The 25836-nt window shown below is 41.3% G+C and overlaps 2 protein-coding genes across 3 annotated transcripts in view; one reads left to right on the top strand and one right to left on the bottom strand.

The window, feature by feature from the left end:
* Positions 1 to 16957, top strand: part of plpp1a (phospholipid phosphatase 1a) — a 32059-nt gene extending 15102 nt beyond the window's left edge. Inside the window, exons 2-6 of one of the 2 annotated variants that reach the window (XM_084047604.1) lie at positions 2303 to 2454; positions 6217 to 6497; positions 13181 to 13238; positions 15091 to 15267; positions 16035 to 16957. In XM_084047604.1, the coding sequence (XP_083903730.1) occupies positions 2303 to 2454; positions 6217 to 6497; positions 13181 to 13238; positions 15091 to 15267; positions 16035 to 16151 (785 nt within the window). In that variant the 3' untranslated portion in view covers positions 16152 to 16957. The remainder of the gene's footprint in view (positions 1 to 2302; positions 2455 to 6216; positions 6498 to 13180; positions 13239 to 15090; positions 15268 to 16034) is intronic. The other variant, XM_084047603.1, reaches the window with a different exon arrangement.
* A 138-nt stretch (positions 16958 to 17095) lies between these two features.
* Positions 17096 to 25836, bottom strand: part of mtrex (Mtr4 exosome RNA helicase) — a 52870-nt gene continuing 44129 nt past the window's right edge. Inside the window, exons 25-27 of the mRNA XM_084047594.1 lie at positions 22307 to 22469; positions 21313 to 21417; positions 17096 to 19642 (exon numbers count right to left, since the gene is read on the bottom strand). Coding sequence (XP_083903720.1) covers positions 19590 to 19642; positions 21313 to 21417; positions 22307 to 22469 — 321 coding nt within the window. The 3' untranslated portion in view covers positions 17096 to 19589. The remainder of the gene's footprint in view (positions 19643 to 21312; positions 21418 to 22306; positions 22470 to 25836) is intronic.

The following is a 25836-nucleotide window of genomic DNA, read 5'->3' as shown; positions in this document are numbered from 1 at the left end:
TCAGTTATTTGTCATATTATTTGCCCTGTGCAATTTTTGATTAGGAAGCCTAAAAGGCCAAACAGAAATTACGTTTTTTATTCATATGTTCCAATGTTCAATGGCCAAACACACAATTAAATCGTTAATCGCAATTATTTCTGTGACAATTAATCGTCAACTTTTTGTAATGGTGACAGCCCTGCCCTCAGGTCTTAATCTGGGTTAAGGAATAAAGTCAGTTTGCCAAAAGGGAAGAGCAAAGGTCATACACAGTACACTCTGTGGGAGAGAGATATGAAGAAAGAGAAAGTAATGGTCAGTCAGTTGATAGAGCAGAGAAACTGAGTGTGTAACATGAGAGCGGATCAGACACCCAACTTACTTGGGTGTCTGATACGATCGTTTAGGTGTCCCCAAGTACAGGTAAGGACAGCCTGATAGCTGGAAACACAGGCGTGGGTCTGTTAGTAAAACACCATCTAGACACTGGCCTAGATAAACTCCCTGATACAGGACGACATACGAATGTGCGAATGATAAGCTCATTGAACCACATGAACCCTACTGTCCCTATTCCATATAAATAGTCGACACACAGGCTCACAACACGACGCATTGTGAGCTTGTAGATCGGTTGTTTTTGGCAAAGATATTTAGTGTGAAGATAGGAGGGGGGCCTAGTATAAAGTCCTCTGGGACTCAGAGTAAATTATGGTTTTAAGTGAGTGAAGATAGTCTTCTGCCTACACATACGTCATGTCCTAGTATGAGCCAATAGGAGAAGGGGATCAACGTCACGTCACGTGATGCCTTTGTTTGAAAAAAAAACCTCAGCTGTCCCGAAATCAGGCCAAACAAAGGTGCTTTTTGGTCAAAAACACAGATGTGTGTCTCAAAGAATAGGGAGATTATCACACGTGGAAGTTCAACCACTGCATGTATTAACCATATATTTCAATCGCAGATCTGCTTGTAGATCTGCTGTTTTTCTTTGCTATTTGTGAAGATGTGAAATTTCAGGGAAAAAATCAAATAAAATGTATTTCATTTTGACATTTTTGTCTTTAATGATTGATATGCCCAAAATAGTACAGATGCCAGAGAGTAAAATAAAAGCATGACAGCTCAAGAGCCCTAAGCCTTAGGGCTCTTGAGCTGTCATGCTTTTATTTTACTCTCTGGCAGTAGCAGTGACTGAGACAACAGACTGAAAAACAATGCTGTATAACTGAATGCACGTGAGCGTGCATGCGCGTCCGCAACTGGTTGCGGCCCACATTAAGTCACCTCTTGACCAATGTGGACCGCACCGAAAAATGAGTTTGACACCCCTGCCTTAAGGTGTATTTTGGCATATGTATAAAAAGGATATATTTTGTGTCTGTCTGTGTGTGAGTTTTGTCAGGTTTTTGGGGATTTGGGTCTTTTTCTATAAACTACATTCTGTACTGTATAACACCCACTTGTGTCTAAATGTGTGTTGTCATGCTATCACTAACCGTACCCATGTTAACCTCTCATTCCTCCTGTTCCTGACAGCCAGGAAGGACCCGCCTGGCTGCAACTTTCCTGTTTCCTGGGTATTATTTCTCTAGCTTGACCCCCGTGTTTTAAAGCTGCAATCCGCAACTTCCTTCTGAACCATGGGGGTCCCCCTCGTACGAGCGGCAACATGCTGAGATAAATACAGAAAGAAAGCCCGTTTGGGCAGAGGATGAATTACATTTTGAGCTTCACACAATTCACCCCCAAAATTACATTTTTCCCCAATGATTAGTCACCCCATGGAGACTTGAATTCATGGATATATTTTTGTTTTGTCTCATTCCTAAGCCAATAATTTGATGACCGGCAGCGGTTCCAGTAGGAGACACAAAGAGCCTCCTTTGTATCTCCTACCGGAACCGCTGCCTACCGGTCAGCTGGTCATCAAATTATTGGCTTAGGAATGTGACAAAACAAAAATATATCCATGAATTCAAGTCTCCATGGGGTGACTAATCGATAGAATAATATTTTGGGGGTGAACTATCCCTTTAACACACTCTACCATACAGTACACATTGTATTGGTCAAAATACAATTTTAGACAATGGAAAAAAAAGGTCACGGATGGCAGCTTTAATAAAATCTCTGACGTTGGCCTTTTGTCTTTGTGCGTCTCAGGTTCTTCTTCCCTCCAGCATGTCTTCATCACAAAACAGCAGTGTTGCGTCATCATGTTCAATAAGCAGTGCCTTCATGCTCTTATATTATAACTTAATAACAATAACTATTTTTCTTTTTTGTGCTTCTCTCGTTGCTTTCCTTCTGCCTTTAGCCGGACTCCCGTTTGCGATACTCACAGTGCAGCACAAACCTTTCTACCGGGGCTTTTTCTGTAGCGATGATTCGATCAAGTACCCCCTTAAAGACGACACCATTTCCTATCAGTTGTTAGGGGGCGTTATGATCCCGGTCACAGTGCTCACTGTAAGTTGCATCTGTTTTGTGTGTTTTGTGTGATAATATAATAACACCTCTGTCCTCTTTTTTTCTGTCCTCCCTTTTATTGGCTCCTATTTTTATTTGTCTTTGGCCACTTGCTTTACCGTTTATTTTAGTGATTCTCAACCCTTTCGATCTCTTTTTTATTATTTTGGCTTTTATGCCTTTATTGAGATAGGATAGGACGCGTCATCCCAAAACCTACACCACTTGTGCAAGGACGCGCTGTGATTGGCCAGTAGCCACTTTGAGTGGCAGTTGGGGCAAACGCTCTCACCAAAACATGATTTACTATTCTGTCCCTATCGATATATAACTCGAAGGGCGCTGAGTCGGCCCAAGCAAACTTCGCAACGTTCGGCACGGCAACTCGCTCGCTTTAGCTCACTCGGTGGTCCCTCACGTGGCTCAAGTTCCGCAGTTGTTGTACGCAAAGGCACTTCTGCGTTGGCCACAGAAGGGGGGCGTGGTTATAGCACACGTTGTATAGAGGCTTTAGTATGTCGCGGATAGTACAGTATGCTGACAGGAAATGGGGAGAGAGATGGGGGGTGACATGCAGCAAAGGCCGTCGGGATTGGGACTCAAACCTGCGATACGCTGTCAGGCGACCGCTACGCCAGCTGTTCAGGTCCAACCCTTTTAATCTCAAGGAACCCCAGTTTGATATCCGTTAGGACGCGGATCCCCATTTGATATTTTCTTATCTCTGGGACCCCATGCAATCCTCAGTGTTATTGTGACTCAGGGACTGTACATATTGAAACAAATGGACCCCATTTGTTCAGTCTCTGAGTTACAGACCCCTAAATCGCCATGGAAACCACTGTTTTATTTTCCATTCATGTCATTCCCCTCCTTTATCAATGTGTTAACCTAATGACAATCTGTGTTGCTAAGAAGCCATTCATGGATCCTTTAGCTCTCTCTCCCGTCTTGTGAAAAAGAATGTAAATAAAGTCCGTGCCTCTGGCTTAGAAAGTGGTCACAGTCCTCTTTGGGTCTGAACCAACCATCTGTCTCTATGCAAACACAGTAGTACACAATAGGCCTTCCCTACGTCTCTACTTATTCAGAAAGAAGTTTTTCTCTTGATGTTAAGCCTGGATTCCAATGTCTAGTTCTCTAGATAATATCAAAGAGAACGAACACAAAAGACAGTCCGTCTGAATATGCAGGCACACACAGGCCACACGTTACTCATACAATTACAGGCTGACGTGCCAACGCACAGTGTTCATTATCAACAATACAAGAAAGAGGCTTCTTCAATGCATGTTTTAACTTTATAAATAGAAAGCAGAGCATGTGTAATTATTATAATTATAATAATTTAGTCCCCCTTTTGTTGTCGGGGTTAGTAGTCACTGTACATGGAATTTGTCATTCTGCATTCACCCATCCTAACTATTAGGAGCAATGTAGTCTCTCAAGACTCAAGACGGTTGGTGACAAATGCTTACGTCATACGGTCATTACTGTACATCGGAAACGCTGAAACAGTTCAAGACTGTTAAGCGAGCATGTTCTCCCCGTGTCCCCTATAGCGTAGGTTGCCTCACAAAAAAACATGCAGTAATCCTGGTCTCTATACTGCCTCCCCCTGGTCAGCCGGAGCGCCTGATGGAGGGGAAAGGAACTGGTTGGAATAACGTGTTCCTTCCACGGAGTCAGGTGATAAGAAGCGGCATGCTCACTCCTCATGCATTGAGGGAGGCATGAGCTCAGTTCTGGGCTCTCCCTAGGCTGGCAGAGGGAGAGTAGTGCCCAGGATTACAAGCTTTGGCACTTGGTGAAAAATGGGTTACAAAATCGTGGGATAAAAAATGTATATATTTAAAAAATACAGCGTTAAAGGTTAAGTGTCTTTCTCAAGGACACTTCGTAACACTGGGACTAGGGGCCCCGAGAGCCAAACCGGTGACCTTCCGATTACCAGACGGCCTTTTCTACCTACTCACCTACAGCCATCCATAATTAATGAAAAGAGGGCCTCCGTCTGCTTCAACAACTTGGTTGAGCAATTTATAGATGAACAGTTTATTTGTAAAATGATCAATCCAAAGTTTCGACAAAGCTGTGAATTTGCTGAAAGCAATAACAGGGAGTGTGTCATCAACTCCTTGTGGATGGAGGGAGCCCTCGAGACTGATTGCATTAGAAAGGTTGCGAAAAAAACATCTTTAGTAATCAAATGTCCTCAAGGACAGAACAGTAACGTTTTCTAATGAGTTTCATACAAGTGTGCATGCACGAGCGCACACATAAACCCTCTTGTGTTGTCATGTTAAAGTAGGTGATGTTTCAGCTTGAGCTGGATCTGCTTTGTAAAATACCTCTGTTTTTGTTTTTCTTTTGATGTTTTTAAGAAAGTCTAATTTTAATTTGTCATTTAAGTGGACATCATCCTATGACCATCTATTGTTTTCAGTTCGGGAGTATTTACACTAAGCAGGGTCAGGTCTAATAAAAGATTACAGGTGAAGATTAATATTATTTTGTGGTGGGCACTCCTCTAAAATGTCACGGTCACATAGGTTGTTCCTTCCAGTTCTACCTTTTTAAAATTGTATTTTCTTTTTAAATAATCATTTTTACATAAATTATGCTGCCGGCTATGCCTCCATATCTGTGAACTTTACTTACTGTCATCAAATATGTTTAATTTTGATATTTCCATGTTTGATTTATATTTCAATATTTCTTACTTTGCTTTGTTGTACTGAGAGCAATCAAACAAGTAAAACTCTGTAGTTGTACTGTCTGAGAGCAATCACACAAGTAAAACTCTGTAGTTGTACTGTCTGAGAGCAATCACACAAGTAAAACTCTGTAGTTGTACTGTCTGAGAGCAATCACACAAGTAAAACTCTGTAGTTGTACTGTCTGAGAGCAATCAAACAAGTAATACTCTGTAGTTGTACTGTCTGAGAGCAATCAAACAAGTAATACTCTGTAGTTGTACTGTCTGAGAGCAATCAAGCAAGTACAACTCTGTAGTTGTACTGTCTGAGAGCAATCAAACTAGTAAAACTATGTAGTTGTACTGTCTGAGAGCAATCAAACTAGTAAAACTCTGTAGTTGTACTGTCTGAGAGCAATCAAACTAGTAAAACTCTGTAGTTGTACTGTCTGAGAGCAATCAAACTAGTAAAACTCTGTAGTTGTACTGTCTGAGAGCAATCAAACTAGTAAAACTCTGTAGTTGTACTGTCTGAGAGCAATCAAACTAGTAAAACTATGTAGTTGTACTGTCTGAGAGCAATCAAACTAGTAAAACTCTGTAGTTGTACTGTGTGAGAGCAATCAAGCAAGTAAAACTATGTAGTTGTACTGTCTGAGAGCAATCAAACAAGTACAACTATGTAGTTGTACTGTGTGAGAGCGATCAAACAAGTAAAACTCTGTAGTTGCAATTCGTCGCTGTGGGCCAGGAACCTTGTATCTACATCTTTGTATGTGTTTTACATAAATGAATGCAAAAATAGCAGATCTACAAGCTCACAAGCTTGAAAGTCTGTCTTTAACCAATGACAATCATTAACAAGAGCTTGTGACTAAATAATAACTACATTGGATCCACTGGAACATAGGTTCTTTTGTCCATGTCCATTTCCATACAAGGTTTCCCCACACAGCAGCGAAGTGTACTTGTCCAATAATTTGTATTATTCAATTCATGCATTGCTGTCCCATAATTTGTAAACTAACCCATACCTCTGTATCCGTATCTCTCCTAACCTACAGATGATCGTTGGGGAGTGTCTTTCAGTTTACCTAAAGCGCATCAAATCCAAGTCGACTTTCACCAACAGCTATGTGGCCTGTGTTTACAAAGCTGTCGGTACTTTCCTGTTTGGCGCTGCAATGAGCCAGTCGCTCACCGACATAGCCAAGTATTCTATTGGGCGGCTCAGGCCGCACTTCCTGGACGTTTGCAAACCGGACTGGAACCACATCAACTGTTCAGAAGGGTACATCGAAAGCTTCACTTGTACCGGAAACACCAGGATGGTCAATGAGGGCAGGTATGTTTCTGCTTCTCTGTGACGTTTGTATACAGCAGTGATTTTCAACCATTTTCATATCAAGGTCCATTATTTATGAGGTATTTGAGCCACGGACCACCGTTTTTGTCCATAATTCCATCCATGCTGTATTGATGTGGTACCATAGGAGAGATAACAAGCAAACGTTGATCAAAATAGCAATTCTTCTACATTCTCTAATTGTGAGACTTTTTGTAAATTAGTAATGCATATGTTAAACAATAATTTAACTCTTGAGAGAGTAAAATGAAACCAAATGGACCAACTCTCCATTTAGCTGGGGACCACCTGGAACCCCCTCAAGGACCACTGGTGGTCCCCGGACCACTGATTTAAAACCACTGGTATACAGCTATGCACTTTCTTGTCATAGAGTTATCTAACCACATGAACCCTAGTTGTGTCCATATTCTGGGGGAGGCGAACATTCGGCAAATAGCTGATCTGCAAGCTCACAATGCGTCACATTTCAACAAAGAGGTTTGGTATAGAGGGGAAAAGTATGGGAACACCGGTCAACAAAGTATATAAGGTTAAGCAGATAATAGTTGTATGCTAGTCAATAGTTTAATATGACTAAAAAGGCAAGATAAATTCTGAAAGAAAGTGTCATGCACATCAAACAATAATGAAAAGAATGCTGTATATATTTATGGGACTTGATGACAGGACATGATGCAGTTTCAGATAGTGTGTACATGCAACAACGAGAACGACATTTCAATTCCTTTTTTCTTTTTCTCAGTTCACTTTTGGCAAACCACAAGTCTTGTGAAATGACTTGTGGTTTGTCAGAAAGTGTCTTTCAAGGTTCCCTTTCTTCGACCACCGCTGTGCAGTTTCTGATTAAGCAAAAAAGTTTTTTCATTCGTCATTACAAAACAAAATATTATCTCTCCATTCGGCGTGGACACATTGCATGTCTTTTGTCTCGTTGCATCTCCTGCAGAGCTCTTTCTCAATACTCTTGTCTCATCTTGTTAGCTGTGGTGTAGAAGCAATACTTAACTGGCTTTATCAAGTCATATAAATGTTTGTGAGAGGAGGTGATATTCACGTCATTGTTGGAGTATATACCAGCAACATCAACGCCAATGATCATTAGCAGAAAGTAGAAACAATAGTGCAAGTTCAAAGTCAATGTGTTTTATTTAGCAAATCAAGGTTCAAGGTTCATTTTATTTTGTACATAAAACAGCCGTAAATGAAATAGCCGATCTACAAGCTCACAATGCGTCGCGATGCGACGCATTGTGAGCTTGTAGATCTGCTATTTTCCAAAGATCGCTATACATTTGAAAACTTGAAAGACAGACATTCTGCATACTGAGTACTTTTACTTTTGGTACTTTAAGTACATTTTGATGCCACTGCTTTTGTACTTTGACTTGAATTCCGTACTTTTACTTGATAAGTACAAAATGTGAGTACTTTTTCCACAGCTGTGGTGGTTTAGACTCCATCATGTCCCTGTAGTCTCTTCCTGGCAACCCTGATGGCTTTCCGCAGGTCTTATCTGAACTTCCTCAAAGCCTCTAGGTCACTCTGAGCTTAGCACAGACTTCACCGTCAGATAATAATTATTAGGCTTTCTTCAGTGTCAACAACATACAGTATCAGTAAAGGTCGTCGTCAGAGACCAAACTCCACATGACGAGGCCAGTAGTAAAGTGTTATAAATCCATGGTGGGTAAGTGTGTCAGTGTACTAGTCTGTACAGTATCCTATTTCTGTCTGTCGGTATCCATTTTTCTCCTCAGTGGGTTGGCCGTGTGATCCCAAAACCTATACCACTTGTGCAAGGACGCGCTGTGATTGGCTCTCGCCAAGCGCCGAGTCGGCTCAAACGAACTTCGCAACGTTCGGCACGGCAACTCGCTCGCTTTAGCTCACTCGGTGGTGCCTCACGTGGCTCAAGTTCGCTTGAGACGGCGCACAGCCGTCGCGGTCAAAAACTACACAGGCTCAAAAAATAGCCCGCAGTTGTTGTAGGCAAGAGGCACTTCCGCGTTGGCCACAGGAGGGGGGCGTGGTTATAGCACAAGTTGTATAGGCTTTAGTATGTCGCGGGTTGGCCAATCAATCTGTCTGCACATTATTTTATACAGAGGGATGGTCTTCATTGCTAGGCCTACGGGCCTGTCGCACCTCCAAACAGTGCACCATGAGGGACTATGCATGGCAGGGCCGTCCTCTTCCCTGAGCCAGGCCTAAACCTGACCGCATACCAAAACATAAGTTTCACTTGTAACACAGAGTATGATTTATATTGTGGTATTGCTTCTTTTAAGTAAAATATATCTTTTTCCACCACTGCTATAACATCTAGAGGTCTAATGAGGACTCTTGGTTCATGTTATGTTGAAGGATGGCTATATTTATGTACAGTAGTCTGGTCTAGCTGTGTCTGCTAATCATAAACACAACAAATAAAGGCTGCATTAGAGGAGAGAGTAAGATAACCTGCTCCTGTCCAGATCATCTTACTGTAATGTGAGCACTTCATTGAGCAGCCCTCGGGATAGAAAGGTACAGAGGTCATAAGACAATGTCATGTACATCAGTGAGTCGGGACCCCCCACATGATTTTGGGGGAAGGGGGGGTCCCCAGATGACAGTGAAGTGACAGTTTAAGGACTTTTAAGACCTTTTTAATACCTCACAAAAAAGATAGAACCAACCCCAACTCCAGGTTAGTGAAACAGCCTTTTTGTGTGGAGTTTCTATACTGCCTCCCCCTGGTCAACCGGGGCGCCTGATGGAGGGGAAAGGAACTGGTTGGAATAACGTGTTCCTTCCACACGCTACGTCCTACCGGGGGAAACTCCCCCCTGTCAGGTGATAAGAAGCGGCCTGCTCACTTCTCATGCATTGAAGGAAGCATGAGCTCAGTTCTGGGCTCTCCCTAGGCTGGCAGAGGGAGAGTAGCGCCCAGGATTACAAGCTTAATTAGGCATTGGCACTGGGTGAAAAAATGGGTTACAAAATCTGTAAAAAAAAAAAAGAAAAAGTAATGAACAATAAAAACTGGTCAAATATTGGCCAAATTGTCAAATAATATAAGAAAGAGGCAATTACAAGCTCGTTGCGAGGCGTTGTGAGTGTGTAGATCTGCTATTTTCACAATATTTGTCTGTGGAAGCGAGTGCTTATTATCAGGGTGGGGGTTCCCCAGTTCAAATATGATTTTTTGGGGGGTCGCGGCCTGCAAAAGGTTGAGAACCACTGATGTACATGGTATGTATGCAGACAGTCTAATATCTGATGCACTTAAGCATTACAAACTTGTCATGACAGAGGCTTTGTCTCTTTCACCCATGTATGTGTGTGTGTGGGGATGACTGATCTATCCTGTGTGCATCGATGCACAGCAGGTGTGTAGGCAGGCAGGTAGCCACACCCAGCTCTGAGTCTAATTACTTTGACTCAGGCCATGTGTGACTGCTTTACTCAGCCATCTACTACTCCACCTACTCCATAAAACAAATATAGAAAGAGAATTACGTGACGTCGCGCCGTTGAAAGTAATAGCGCCGGACCTCACAAGATGGCGCCACCCACCTGTCCTTTGAACTCAATGGATGGGGGGGCAGCCATGTTGTGAGGTGCTGCACCATATAAACATTTAGAGAACGTGCTAAAAGAAAATTAAGCATGTACCATATACGCCAGTACAGGAGTGTTTAGACTGCAACAGATCCCATATAGACTGGCAAAAATGCCCTAATAAACATATTAAATTTGGGAAATGTAAAAAATCAGCTTCAATCAATTTCAGATTGATACACCAACCAACTGAGGAGAAAAATGCATGAGAACGGTCGGCCACACGACTGCATACAAGTCCCCAACCGCCGATTGGTTGTTATGAGTGCTACTGTGGTTTATCTTGCTGACACAACCTGAGACTGTTTAATTGACCACACAAACACACACACACACACACACACACACACACACATATTGGTGCACCAAGTCTGTATATTATGTAGGGTGCCAAGTCATAGGCTACGTGTAGCCCAGACTTACTGTCTGCTGCTTACGAGTAGACGAGACTTACTGGGTCTGCTGCTTACGTGTAGCCGAGACTTATTGGGTCTGATGCCTACGTGTTGACAAGACTTACTGGGTCTGCTTCTTGCTATGTAGTGCTTGTATGTACCTACATACATTTGTATACTTTTTGTTAGGGCCTGCAGATCAAATCTTTTACCACAGGGTTGGTTTAGAGGTCTGTATTGTTGTGACATCGGGTTGTGTTACTAGTGGGCTGTTTGTTGGGTCTGACTGGTGTCTCCACCAACATTAAACATGTTGGAGATCGCATCTACTGTATACATAGTTCATTGCCTTTGACAGTAGAGCTACTGTAACACTGAATGAAGCATGAAGCCAGGAGGAGAGAAGCAGTAATGGAAAGATAATATAGTTTGGCGTTAAAGCCCTAGAGGCTATATTGTAAGATATCCCTCTGACACAGTTTTGTCACGGCTACAGTATTTGTATAGAGCAGTGTTTCTCAACGTGGGCCCGGGTTTCTCTTGACAACAACACTAATGACCAAGGTAAGGTGGAAGTGATTGCTTATACTTTGGTTATACTTTGGTGCAGTAGTTCTCACATTTTGTCATGCCAAGGACCACCAAATTGATATATATTTGTCCTCGGACCCTTATCTGAATTTGTTTGTGCCAGGGACCCCCAGATGAGAAGATTTATGTAAAAAGAAAAAAGAAATTTTATTCAAAAACATTCCAAACATTTTTTATATTTTTTCAAAAATAGCAGATATATCTGCTATTTTTGAATATATTATAGCTGAACTAACAATATTATGGTGGTGCTGCAGGTTCCTCTAGCCCACAGTGCTGTCCAGATTCTGTACATCTGTTGATGAATGAAGAAGATAGCAATGTGAAACCCAAACCCAACATGAACGCCAAACCAATCTGTGCCAGGCAACCCCCTGCAGTGGAATGGTGCCCTGGTGCCCTACTGCACTGTAATATTATACCCCGACCCCAGTGTGTATGTATGTGTGTGTGTGTGTGTGTGTGTGTGTGTGTGTGTGTGTGTGTGTGTGTGTGTGTGTGTGTGTGTGTGTGTGTGTGTGTGTGTGTGTGTGTGTGTGTGTGTGTGTGTACCTGTTGCTGGGAGTAACCCAGTCTAGTCGTGTCACCAGCCTATACATAGAAAGCACTGCGCACCACTTCTTATATAAACAGGAAGTAGACTACAGTCTACACCCCGCCCACTGCATTATTCAGACACATAAACACACTAATAAATCTTCCATGGACCCCATAGCCTGGATATGGGTGTGTCAGAGTGCCTAAGGTGTGTGTGTGTGTGTGCGAGTGCGTGCGTGCCTATGCCTGTGCGTGCGTTCATGAATTGGTTATGGTCCTTTCACACAGGATTTGCATCTTCATTGACATCGATGGCGCTCGCCGTTTATTTGTTTCCTTTTTTAAAGGCCTGTCAGGAAGTCTTTGTGGTGTTTTTGTGGAACAATGGAACAATAGCTGTATTACCTTTAAGTTCCTTAATTTGGTCCAAGAAAACACTCACTTATGCCAGTGTGCCAGTGTTCACCCTCCCCTGTGCCAATGTTGGCACCTGTGCCTAAGGTTGTCTACCCCTGCTATAGACAAATCCACAGGAGCGCTGCGGTGTCAGACCCCTTTGCGGTGCGCAATGCACTCTGACACCGCAGATATGATTGCGCCAGGGGAGCGCTCTGTGGATTTGTCTATATGTCGCCTATCAATATTGGTCTGTTATAAGTGTTATATGTGGAAAATTCATAAAGGATCTTACCGCCATTAACACATGTGATCTATTTACAGCTTTGGCCATATATCATACACATTGACTATTTTCTCATGAATGGCTTGCTGTTCATGATGTTTACATTGTGTGGTAAAAAATATACCACACAATGATATTGAGTGTGTTGAAAGTGAGTTTCAAGTCCCTGCAAGTTGATTATTAGATTGTACTGAAATGAATGGAATCCATTGTCTTCTAGGGAAAATAAAACAAACTAGGTTGGCAGTAATGTCTAGTATACCATTAGTCTGAGCCAATGGGCATGTCGGATCACCGTATGGTCCTTCAACCACATGAACCCCAGCATCGCCATTCTGGGCATGGCATAATAGGAGAACATTCTTCAAAAAATGTCAAATATCCGGCAAAAGATCTAAGGCAGGGGTCTTCAACGTTTACAGGCCAAGGACCCCCTAGCTGAGAGAGATATGAAGCAGGGACCCCCTACTCTATATTGTATAAAATTGTGTTTCAGATAAACTTTTACTGCTATTTTTTCCCTCTACACACCTACTCTTTGCCAAAAATAGCCGATCTACAAGCTCACAACGCCTCGCAGCGCGAGGCGTTGTGAGCTTGTAGATCTGCTATTTTTGGCTAAAGTTCTCCTCAGAAAAGGGATACTAGGGTTCAAGTGGTTAATGTAAAAAGTAAACAAATAATCATATCACACAAAGATTTGGGGGACCCCCTGTAGTAACTCTGAGGACCCCCTGTTGAAGACCTCTGATCTAAGATTTTAGATGCGTTGTGAGCTTGTAGATCCCTATTTTCAGTGAACAGATTTGCTGTAGAGGGAACAAACATAATACCTTTTGTTCTTGTTCTAGGTTATCCTTCTACTCTGGACACTCCTCATTCTCCATGTACTGCATGCTGTTCTTGGCTGTAAGTATCAGAATAAACCTATATATACCTGTTGATTCATAATTATTATTTAATGGCAGATACTGTTTAAAGCCAAGAGGTAAAAAGAAAAAGAAAAAACTGTTAAAAAGGTTAATAACTGCTAGGCGAGGTCAAATGTTAAATATATGAGAGCTATGCCAGTGCTCACCCCAGTTGAATTGTGGTGCTCCTTTTCATTTCAAGGACCCCATAACTCTGAGAGTGTACACATGGAACCTAATGGACCCATGTGTACTCTCTCAGAGTTACGGACATGTAAGGGTCCATTTGGTTTGGAACCCTGAGGGTTGTCCATTACTCCACACAGTATGTTGCATATGTGCAAACAATGACATGCAATGTTTTTGGAGTGGCTTTTATAATGTTTATATAATCAATGATCCTATCGGTGGCACTGGGAATGAAGACAGATTCAAAATTAGAGTCTGCACACTTGAGGCTTAAAAGGGCTCCCAGTCAAAGCTTCATTTGTGAATGAATACAGCTGCTCTGACGCATCTGTGTCACTTTAGATTTCTTTGGCTATTCAAAAATAGCAGATCTACAAGCTCATAGCGCGGCACCGAGTGCCGCGCTATGAGCTTGTATATCTGCTATTTTTGAAAAATCTTGAAAAAAAGAAAATCCATTTTTTTGGAAAAAAACATAGGATTTAGGAAATATTTCTAAGAATCGCCTCAGGTCTTAATGGGTTAAGTTTTGTTATGTTTTTGTTCAAAACTGCTTTAACTGCCCAACACCGCTGGCTAAGCTGGCTGAGGCTATGTGACAATGTCCTGGAATGGACAAAACCCGTCATTAGGAGGATAAACCCCATTCTCGAGGGGGTCCGTAGCACAAATCAACAGGACATACAATACAAACAAGTACATGCATGCAGACAGACAAGACAAGAGCTCTCCCAAAGCTAGACGCTAACACCCCACCGGTTCAACCCCGAGTAGCAACATTCATATGGAGACAAAACCCATTAGTACAGGAAAACCAAATAGGAATTTCCAAATAGCTGTAATAAATTACCTACAAAAAGGAGTGTCTGTTTTCTTTCACAACCAATTAAGATGACAGTGTTTGCATTAGGAGTGTAAAATAGGAAGATAAGCATAGGTCTATATACATAAGAGACACATGTTGAACAGCAACAGGTCTTTGTAAATACCTCGTGAGTGACCGATTCATGTCACATCGGAAAGGATGACGTTACATTGACAGAACTTTCCAGTAAGATAAGGCTTTCATATAATCTCCGCCCTGTCATTAAGGAATTGGCAAGACATGAATTGTTAGATTAGATTTAGATAACAAGTGGCGCTCGGGGGTGGCACAGCCATGGTGCATCCGGCTTGACCGAGCGCCCCGCGAACACAATTGACCCTTTGCCAAGTCCCGCCCGTGGTTGTGCCCCTCTTCGCACCCATAGAGACACACGGCGGACTACAAATTCACTCCCACAATTGAGACAGCGCACCCACTCCAGGTCCGGGAGAACGATGCAGCTGTCAATGCAATCCCTATGAGAGTTAGCCTACTTTTAAAATGATCCTAAATTAACTGAAGACTATATTGATTTAAATAAAAAATAGGTTTCCAAATGTATGGAGTGTCTTTGTCAACATACCGTATCTTGTTTTATAAATAGTTGATGTGTTTCACATTTAATTTGCCAAACGAATGGGTTACCCATAATGTTAACAGACCGGAGCGGACAGAGAGATCTACAAGCTTGCGATGCTTTGTGAGCTTGTAGATCTGCTTATTTGCGCTATTTTTTTTTTAAATACGTTTTTTGGAATCAATTCGTTCTATTAACTGTTGCACCTCTGTCTCTCAGCTGTACCTTCAGGCCAGACTCCAGGTTGAATGGGCCAGGCTCCTGAGACCCACCCTTCAGTTCTTCCTGATCGCTGCGTCGGTCTACACAGGACTGTCCAGGGTGTCCGATTATAAACACCACTGGAGCGATGTGCTGACCGGACTGATACAGGGCGCTCTTATGGCCATTCTGGTGGTAAGTAGGCCTGCTTTATCTTACAGGACCTTAACTAATTGAACCCTAGTAGCGTCCCTATTCTGGGGGTGAATATTCAGAGAAAAGATAGTTTTCTTGGTCCGGCAATTTGTCAGGCTCTGGGAGGGACACCGGAGCTGGTAGTTTGATGGGATTCATTGAAGTCAATTAGTAATGGACAAATCTTATGAATAAAAACACTAAATAATTGAAATGATCTCATCCGAAACATGGGATTTAACCTATTTAGACCGGGAACGCATCTGTGTCATTTTTAGGTTACATTTGATACATTTGTAACTCAAATCTTATTGCTTCTTGGGATTCTACATAATCTCTTCTAAAATCCTAACTGTATGCGGCTATAATATCAGTGGTGCTCTTTTTCATGTCAAGGACCTCCCAAAATGATATGCACATGTATTTGGCTGCGGACCCCCATCTGAAAATGTTTTGTTCCAGGGACCCCCAGAAGCAAAGATTTGAGTTAATAATGTATATATATACAAATATTTTCACTTTAAAAAAAATAAATAGCAGATCTACAAGCTCATAGCGCGGCACTCGGTGCCGCGCTATGAGCTTGCATATCTGCTATTTTTGAATAGCCCAAAGAAATCTTAAAATGACACAGATGCGTTCCAGGTCTTCCATGGGTTAAGTTCATTGTGTCATCAGTTACCTTCATTTTAAACAGACATGAGCTAATCACAAGGGAATGCAGCCGCAAACAATGACACACACTGTTCTGTCTCTCTCTCTTACAGGTGTTTTGCGTATCCGGCTTCTTCAAAAACCGCGTGGAGCCACAGAAGGAATCCGACATCCCCCACACAACCCTCCAGGAGTCAGCCACAAACGCAAACTTTGACAGCCCCAACTAACTAAAAAAAGCCCCACGGAAACAACAAGAGATCAAACACTCTCTCTCTTAGCCCTCCATTTACTCTCATATACTCTGCATGGACATATAGCATTGCTGATGGGAGTATGTGTGTTGTAGAAGTGCTTCATTGTCCTTGCTTTTAAATCCACATAAGAGGATGAATGTGCATCTTTTATCTTACAAAAAACAAAACAAAAGGGGGAGGAGGAGACTGCATTATTAACATTTTGGCTGCTGCTCTCCAGATTCAATTAAAACTAGATTTTAAGTGGCTGCAAAGGTAGAGACAAAGACAAAGTCTTACCGCATCTCCACCAGGAGTAAAGTGATGATGACATAAGCGCCTATAAATGCCTAATTTATGCTCTGTCCGCACAATAGAATCACATTCTGCAAATAGCAGACCTACAAGCTCACAACGCGTCGCGTCGCGTCCGCGCCGCGTTGTGAGCTTGTAGGTCGGCTATTTGGGGCGCACGCGACACTGGTCGCGTGATTCGAGTATGAATGGGGCTTAAATCAAGCCTTCAAGCTCAACTGAAGTGGCTGACAAGTTATGTCGGGGCTGAAGGCTTTTGGATGGACAGGAACCATTATACAGTAGCATGTACCTGCTGAGCCGGTGGGAAGACTTTTTAATGCATGTGTGCCCACTAAAAAAAAGGGTTCAACCACTGCTGGCGAGGGAAAACCTGTGAATGTAACCCCTGCTTTGTGCTTTTCCGTTATTGGGAGTCAGCAACTCTCGCATCAATTGCTGATCTAGAGAGTCGATCTTAATTAAGTTAAATTGCACCACTATGATTTAATGTATTTGAGTTTTGTTTTCTAATTTTGTCTGACTGCAAATATTATATCTGTTGGGTCCAGTGTTAAAAGCTGCATTGTGCGATATCTTTCCTTCATCACAGGGTATTGAAAATTATCTGCACAGTATGAAGATTTCATAACACGATAGATCTCAGTGTGTGTGTGTGTGTGTTTCTCCTCTTTTCTTTAGTGTGTTGTCAGCATCTGACTCAGTAAACTCTGCCTATAAGACTCGGGGCTCTGCCCCTTAAAGCTCCTGCCAGAATGGTTGAAACATTTTTGTGCCTCGTCATCATCGATCTTCAAAAATCTGCTCACCCCCTCCGACACCCATGTTTCCCCCACTACAGCGCAAGATGCACTTCGGTTAAACGGCTGTTACAATTATAGCTGTATCCATGCAAAAAGCGATAACCAATTTAATTGATACATTTACACCAAATACCTCTTAACTTGACAAAACCAAAATGAAGTTCCAGTAGTAGCCAAGATCGTCACGCTTCAGCTGCCATAGGCCAGTGGTTCTCAACCTTTACAGGCCCGAACCCCCGAAAATAATCATATTTGAACTGTAGCCTGTAGGAGTTCAGGCATTACATTTTGTTTGACTCAGTTCCACAGATAAACTGTGTGAAAATAGCAGATTTACAAGCTCACAACCCCTCGCAAGCGAGGGGTTGTGAGCTTGTAGATCGGCTTTTTTCACAACGCTAGCCTCTCTTATATTATTTGATAATTTCGCCAATGTTTGAGCAGTTTTTGTAGTATGTCGATTACTTTTGATGCAGTGATGGCCTTTTTTAGGTATTAAAAGTTCTTAAATTGTCACTTCACTGTCATCTGGGGACCCCCTCAAAATCACGTGGGGACCCCAACCCACAGGTTGAGAACCACTGCCATAGGCAAGGAGTGGGGAGCCGACTTATTTTCAAACGGTTCATGGGTTAGGGTAGCATATCAAACAATGAGGAAAGAATACATAAAGGCTAGGATTTGGTAGAGAAAACCCCTAGACGAGAGGGCAGCCTTACTAGTGGTGCCCGTCAGGAGATGCTGACTCACTGCAATCAGAATCCAACCTTCTACACAAATCAATGTGACTTGCCTCGTGTTTGGGTCAAAGCTGGAAATAAAGACAGTTTTGAGTCCCGTGTTGCCTTCGCTGTACTGCTAACTGCTGCTAGCACAGCTACCTGTATATCCCAGAATTAATATAAACATAAGATAAGCAAACTGATACCATACTTTTGTATAATCTGTAAGTAAGAAGAAATTATATAGACTTTTTTTTTTATTGAAAGCGTGTTACAGATATGTACAAATGTCTTGTTGATGTCCTGGTTTTTGAATTAAACTAAAAAAATAAAAATAAAGCCATGAGTACAAATAAAGTCTTAAATTGTATTTGTTTGCGAAGTCAAGATAAAATCACAATGAACCATTTTACTTATTATAATGGGCATAAACAAAAACAAGTAAACAGAAATATTCACTTAAATTACTACAATGATGTCGTCTTCTACTGTAGGGGTTTGTGAACTCTGGCCCAGAAATCCAAGCCAGCAACATGAAACATGCATTTAATGCATAAATGCGTCAACAGCTCAGCATTCAGTACAAAGGATTTGTTCCTGAATGAAAGTATACACTGTTATCCTTGATCAGACCATAGCTTAAAATAACACCAGCGTAACCATTTTCGACCTGGCGTACCAGCGAAAATAGATCTACAAGCTCACAGCGCATTGCAGCATGACGAGTTGTGAGCTTGTAGATCGGCTATTTTCGCACCATGGCATGACTAATTATACAAAAAACTCCCAATAGATGAGTTTGCCCAATACAAAGATTTCAATACAAAAAATGCGAATCTACTCCGATAAGAATTTGGAAATATAAAACACAAATCCAGTCGACAGGAACAGATTTAACAGGACAACTGATGGACAGATGGTTAATGATAATTGTAACATGGTCAGACAACATTCATTCCTTTGTCGTTAAAGGAGTACTTCACCCAAAAAAAAGACTTATTTCTATCGATTGCACATGCCCTATGAAGCCTTGAATTCATGGATTTTTAAAAAAATCCATAAACCAATACTTTGATTATCAGCGGAAAGATGCTAATGCATCCGGTAGGAGACTCAAAGTAGACTCTTTGTGTCTCCTACCGGAAATACACCCGGTCATCAAATTATTGGCTTAGGAATGCGACAAACAGAGAAAAAAAGATCCATGAATTCAATGTGTAATTGATAGAAAATAAGTATTTTTTTGGGTGAACTACTCCTTTAATAGAGCATCTCTAACTCAGTGTAGAATTACGGTAATATTTATTCCAAGGTAGATGAAGATTGTGCCACATATATTTAAAGGTCATATCGCTCTAAAATACAAATGAACACTTCTTATACATGTTAATTCTTGTGTGGGAGGTGGCCATGATATAAGTGGAATAATCAACTTGTATTATTTTTCAATAACCACACGGCGCAAAGTTGGATTACACCGTACATAAACAACCATCATTCTGTACATTTTGTCCATTGACAGTTTATTAAACCAGTAAAAAAAAAAAGAAGAAAGGTCCTCAAATGTGAGCTGCGGTGCATGAGGAAGGTGTTTATAGGTAGAGACTGGCAGCAAACACAATATCTCTCTTGATCTTTGTAATTCCTGAAGACAGACACAGAAATACATGAAAGGATTATAGGCTGAATATTGAAAATAAAAGTGCAATGAATCCCATATTTTCAAAATCCCAGAGATGAGGAAGTCATCAAATCAATCAAACGCTAAAAACGTCATACTATGTTTTTACTAGGGGTGGAAAATAAAACCGATTCATAGATTAATCGCGATGCTGACATGGACGATTATGAATCGATTCAAAAATGTCAAAAATCGATTATTAATATTTTTTTGCTATTTTCATTGCTAATTGCACAGAGCAGCAGCCATATTTTGGTTGAATATTGAGAAGCCTTTGTTATAAGTCAGTATTATTTTACAATTTTTTTTTTTTTTCTTGTTGGTTTTCTGCAATTGTTGATGTTGGCAAATATACCCTTGGAGTTGACAGTGACACATAAATGGACACATTCCGCAATGATCGGAATATAATCAAACCGTAGCCCTCTGAGTCGGAATCGAATGGTACCTAGCGATTTCCAGCCCTAGTTTTTAACGCCACATTTCGACAAAAGCTGCTTTTTTACCAACAACCAAACATTGGTAACCACAATGTGTCTCACGCCGACTTGATGGATGATGTACTTTTGACTCTGACATCTTGTTTACACGGCCATTCACTGTGCGTACGACGCGACACCCTCACTCTCACAGATCCGTGATTTTATACCCCCCACTTAATTTTTTTTTTAATAATAATAATAATAATATTTTTTATATATTTTGAGGCAAATCAGGCAAAAATAAGAATGAAAAAAGCTAACCCTAAAACCGAAATAAAGTAACCAAAACACAGGAAAAAAACGAACAAAATCCGCCCAAAAACCTCACATTTTCTAAAATACAAAATTTGTTTATATTTCACAGTTACAAATGTTGGCTTGAAAAAAATGATATTCAAAGATTTGCACAAATTTTCAAAAATAGCAGATCTACGAGCTTGTAGATCTGCTATTTTTGAATAGCCAAAGTATAAAACAAGGGGTATAGTCCACCGAAAGTCCACCCCCCCCACCTTCTGAGAGCCCGTGACGTCCCTGTTTACACTGGTGTTTGTTTACACACGACGTGTTTTGGGATAAAAATCTACAAAATCACAAAAGAGTGACATCATTGCGACTCCCTCCAGTAGTAACAGATCATAATGTTTCGTGGCTAATAAACTACAATTTGTGGAGCGGACTAATGGCCGACATAAGCCTACAGGGTTTAAGTATAATAATAGTGTCGTATAATGAAGTGTGAATCATGCTCGACCCATTGAGACCTGAAGCCGATTCTACATCTACGTCTCCTAAATCTCAACAGTTTTCTCAAAAACCTATGTTTCTATATCAGTGGTGCTCAATCTTTTTCATGTCAAGGACCCCCAAAATGATATGTATATTTGGCCGCGGACCTCCATCAAAATATTTTGTTCCAGAGACCCCCCAGAAGCAAAGATTTGAGTTAAAAAAATGTTCGCTTTAAAAAAAAAATATATATATATATATATTCAAAGATTTGCACACATTTTCACGATTTTTCAGAAAATAGCAGATCTACAAGCTTGCAGCACGGCACTCAGTGCCGCGCTGCGAGCTTGTAGATCTGCTATTTTTGAATAGCCCAAAGTGTAAAATTATTCTTTTTTAGCTCTTTTTAGCTTCTCTTACCCTCAGAAAACTTCTTCTCCAGTTCAGTGTTGCCGATGGCCTTGGCAGCCGAACACATCTGTCTCAGAACTTCCTCCAGACGCCGCATGCAGCGGATGATGCTACCTGCAGCCACACACACACACACACACACACACACACACACACACACACACACACACACACACACACATTATAATGCATGCATAGAAACACAGTAGCATAGCAAACGGTCTTCCGTAGTTTATTTACCGTATGTTGGACTTTGTATATTTTGATTCGACTGTGCCTTCCTGTTGACTTGACCTCGTCTGTCTTTCCTGTGTCTTTCCTCGCTGTTCTCTTTTTTCCATATTCTAACTATTCCTCTAACTGCCATGTTGATTTGCAGTGAGATTCTAACAATGTTACAAAACTGCTATTAACAACACATTGGCTGCCAAAGACGCAGATCTGCGTTTTATTGGGGGAAAAAAAATAAAAAATATATATATACATATATATATATATATTTTTTTTTTTTTACCTAAAGACCAAGGAGATATGATTTTTCGAAGATTTAGACTCCCATCCACTTCCTTGTTAACTTAAAACTTAAAAAATCTGTATCTCGGCTCCTGAGTACTTTTGTTTTTTCATTGAAAAATCTCTGGCAGTCTATGCAAAAAATCTGAAATAATTGGCAGCCAATGTGTTAACATTAACCACACTACAATTATTGGGCTGACCAAAGCAATATTGCTTAACTGATGCATTGAGAGAAATTGTGTATGTATTCTGATGTTGCATAGACATGTATCAAACACAATTTAACAATGTTTCAATTAGTTTGGATTCAGACCAGGTTTGACACCTTAAAATCAACCTCCACCCACACCCCACAAGTATATGAAATAGTATACATACTATTAGTAGATAAAAATATAATATATACTGTACATGGTCAAAAGAGAACAATTGAAACCGCGTGGGGAAAAAGCCTGGGATGTGATGCAGCGTGTCTATAATATCTGACCTTCAAAGACGTCGGTCATCTTGCAGATCTGAGCGAAGGAAGCTCCGTTGGCCCAGGTGTAGACCACGTCCATCAGGTGGGGTTTGAACTGGTTCAGATAGGACTCCTCGTCCACCTCCAGCTTGGCGTCCGCCGACACCTTGGCGATGCGCTTTGCACACTCCTGAGGGGTCAGAAAAGCAGAAACAAATGTCTATCAAACCGGGAACGCATCCGTGTAACCACTTTATCCATATATTCACACTTTGGCTATTCAAAAATAGCAGATATACAAGTCGGTCCATTTGGTTCCATTTGTACAATGTCAATTGTACAAATTGTACAATTGAAGACATTGTACAATGTCTTCAATAGGAAGACATTGTTGTGACATTTATTTGGGTCTTAAATTACATTTGTTGAGGTCTTAAAAGGGTCTTAAAAAGTCTTAAATTTGACTTTCCAAATGGTGCAGGAACCCTGCACATGCTCAGTGGAGCGCACATCTCTGCCAGTACAATATTTACCTCTGAGATGTAGTGGAGTAGATTTAAAAGTACTGAAAATTTTAAATACTCCAGTAGAGTAAAAACATCACACCCAGTGTGAAGTGGGCGGTGTGGTCACAGTGGTCATCACAGTGATGGAAGTGATTCAGTTAAAAAAAAACATAAAAGTGTTTTTTTAAGTGCATAGTCCTATTTATAGGGCTATGCACATGTGTCATGTGTTTCTAGCCAATCACAGTCCTGAATAGAGTCATGGTGGCCAATCACGGTGCAGGGTTAGGGGGGTACAATGGTGGCCAATCACAGCGCAGGGTTGGGGAGTGCAATTGGGTCGTTGTCCAAACCTCACATATAGGGGCGGTTGCACCGCCCAAAAATACCTCAAAATTGTACTTAAGTACAGTACTTGAGTAATGTACTTAGTTACTTTACGCCACTGGTGGAAACCTTGCATGTCCACCACACCGTTACTTTTCAGTAACACACTCTATGCGATGATGTAAGGGCAGTGTTTCTCAACGTGGGGTCCGGGGACCCCCAGGGGTCCTTTGGAGGGTTCTAGGGGGTTCCCCAGCAAAATTGTGAAGCGGCTATTATCCAAAAAGTCTTGAAAAAATGATTAGATAACACAAATCTAGTACGGGGGTCCTTGGCACATTTTCAGATGGGGGTCCGCAGCAAAATACGTATTAATTTGGGGGTCCTTGACATGAAACAGTTCAAGAGACACTGATGTAGGGGCATTCGTTTACGGACAAAAACAACACAAAGTGTAAATATGGAGATAGATTTCTGTCAGACAGGGACAATAAACTGTTGTGGTGTGAATACCCAAGGTTTTAACCCTTTAACACCGGGAACGCATCTGTGTGTCATTTTTTTATTTCTTTGGCTATTCAAAACAGAGTTCCGCGATATAAGCTTGTAGATCTGCCTTTTTTTTTTACTCTTGAAAATGTGTGCAAGTCTTTATATATATTTTTTAAAGCGAACATTTGTTACTCAAATATTTACTTCTGGGGGATTCTACAAATGTCTTCTAAATCCTTTTTTTTAAACTCATGTTTCTATAATCAGTGGTTCTCAAAGGGACCACCAGAAGCAAAGATTTGCACACATTTTCACAATAAAAAAAAAAGAAAGCAGATCTACACACCTGATAATCAGCAGTGCCTGATTAAAGGGGAAATCCTCCGCGTCTTTATCACATTTTTGCCCAAATATGGAAATGTCATTCGTACTGACAAAAATCTGATCATAGATTTAGCTCAAATAGACATTCAGGTTGAGTAACGTCATTAGCTATTCCATATAATGATGTCATCACGCAGTGATATCACAACATCATTATGACATCAGATGTAATTGTCCTTTTAAATGTTGTTATTGTATTTGCTAACACAACACCATTCAGCCACTTATGGGAAATAAATTGCCCTGCCTTCTAACACCCTTTCTGTTAATTATTTGCACTGATTCACAGTGGTGCTGGTGTAATGGTGAAATGTTTCACTGGACGATACATCTGAAAGGACATGTTAATTACAGCCCAGCTGCTGTGGTAGTCGGACACAAGGTGTACTCATTTGAAGGAAGCTATCACAAGAAGAACAGTGTTCAGATGGAAGTCCACATCTTTAACACAGTGTCTCTGCGATGGAGGAAGTTGCCCCCATGGACACATGGAAGAGGAGAAGGTCCCCCTGATGTTCCCTCCAGGCGCCTGGGCCACACAGCTGTACTTATAGAAGATTGCGTCTACATCTGGGGAGGATATCCTTACTGCAACCTGCTCTATGGATTTGATGTCGGCTCCCACAGATGGTTCAAGCCCGAGATCTCTGGAACTGTTCCAGAGGCGAGGTACTACCACACAGCCTTTGTCTTGGAGAAGATCATGTATATCTATGGAGGAGTCGTCAACCGGACTAGATACACTAATGAGATGTACAAGTTGGACACCACCACAATGGTCTGGGCTTTAATTAACACCAGAGGAACTACAACACCTGTTTCATATTGTCACTCTGCCACCATCATCGGGACAAAGATGTTTGTAATTGGGGGCTATGGGGACCAGGGGTTCTACTACAACATCAGAGTGTTTGACACAGAGACCAACAACTGGCTGAACACACCTCCTGCACAGCCTCTCCCAGAAGGACGCCGGGGTCATTCAGCCTTTGCCTACAATGGAGAGCTGTACATATATGGTGGCTACAACGGGAAATACTTAAATGATGTGTGGAAATTCAGCCCAGTGACCTTCACCTGGAATAAGGTTGAACTCAAGGGAAACGGCCCTTCTCAGATGTATTATGGTGCATGTTGCATGGTGGGAGATCGTATCATACTCTTTGGAAGCCAACTCTCTGATGATCTGTACATCTTAGATTTAAGTCCAACACTGAAGACATTATGCAAGCTAGTAGTTATTCAGTACGGTGTGGAGCAGTCAGAGCTCCCTCACGACATCAGGTGGGAACTGGCAGCCATGACTAAAAACCACTAGAAAGGTTCACATGCTCAGTGGAGCGCACATCTCTGCCAGTACAATATTTGCCTCTTAGATGTAGTGGAGTAGAAGTAAAAGTACTGAAAATTGGAAATACTCCAGTAAAAAATACCTCAAAATTGTACTTAACTCTCTGGCTGCCAAGAACGAGTTATGAGTTTTTGAAAATAAATATATATATATATATATATATATTTTTTTTTTTTGAGAAAAAAAACGTTCAGAACCCAAGATATCATGATCTGAAGATTTGCTGCTCCATTCACTTCTTGTTTAACTTATTACTTAAAAAGGCTGTATCTCGGCTCCTGTGTACTTTTTTTTTACTATGTATTTTTGGCCCAGACGTGTTGTTTTCAAAGGCAGACAATTAATGTCAACGAGGTCGCGATGACCTCGTTGACATTTGTGAAACCACACCGTATAACCCTCAGTGATTAGCAACCATCAAAGGGATCGATCATACTGGAGATAAATATTCTGTGACTACTTGAAAAAGGTAAGAAAATCGAAAAAATCTCTGGCAG

This window comes from Gymnoscopelus microlampas (genome assembly GCF_963454915.1).
Source record: "Gymnoscopelus microlampas genome assembly, chromosome: 21".
In the NCBI taxonomy this organism is placed as follows: domain Eukaryota; kingdom Metazoa; phylum Chordata; class Actinopteri; order Myctophiformes; family Myctophidae; genus Gymnoscopelus; species Gymnoscopelus microlampas.
Note: the sequence above shows the minus strand (reverse complement) of the source record. Positions and strands in the feature narration are given on the sequence as shown.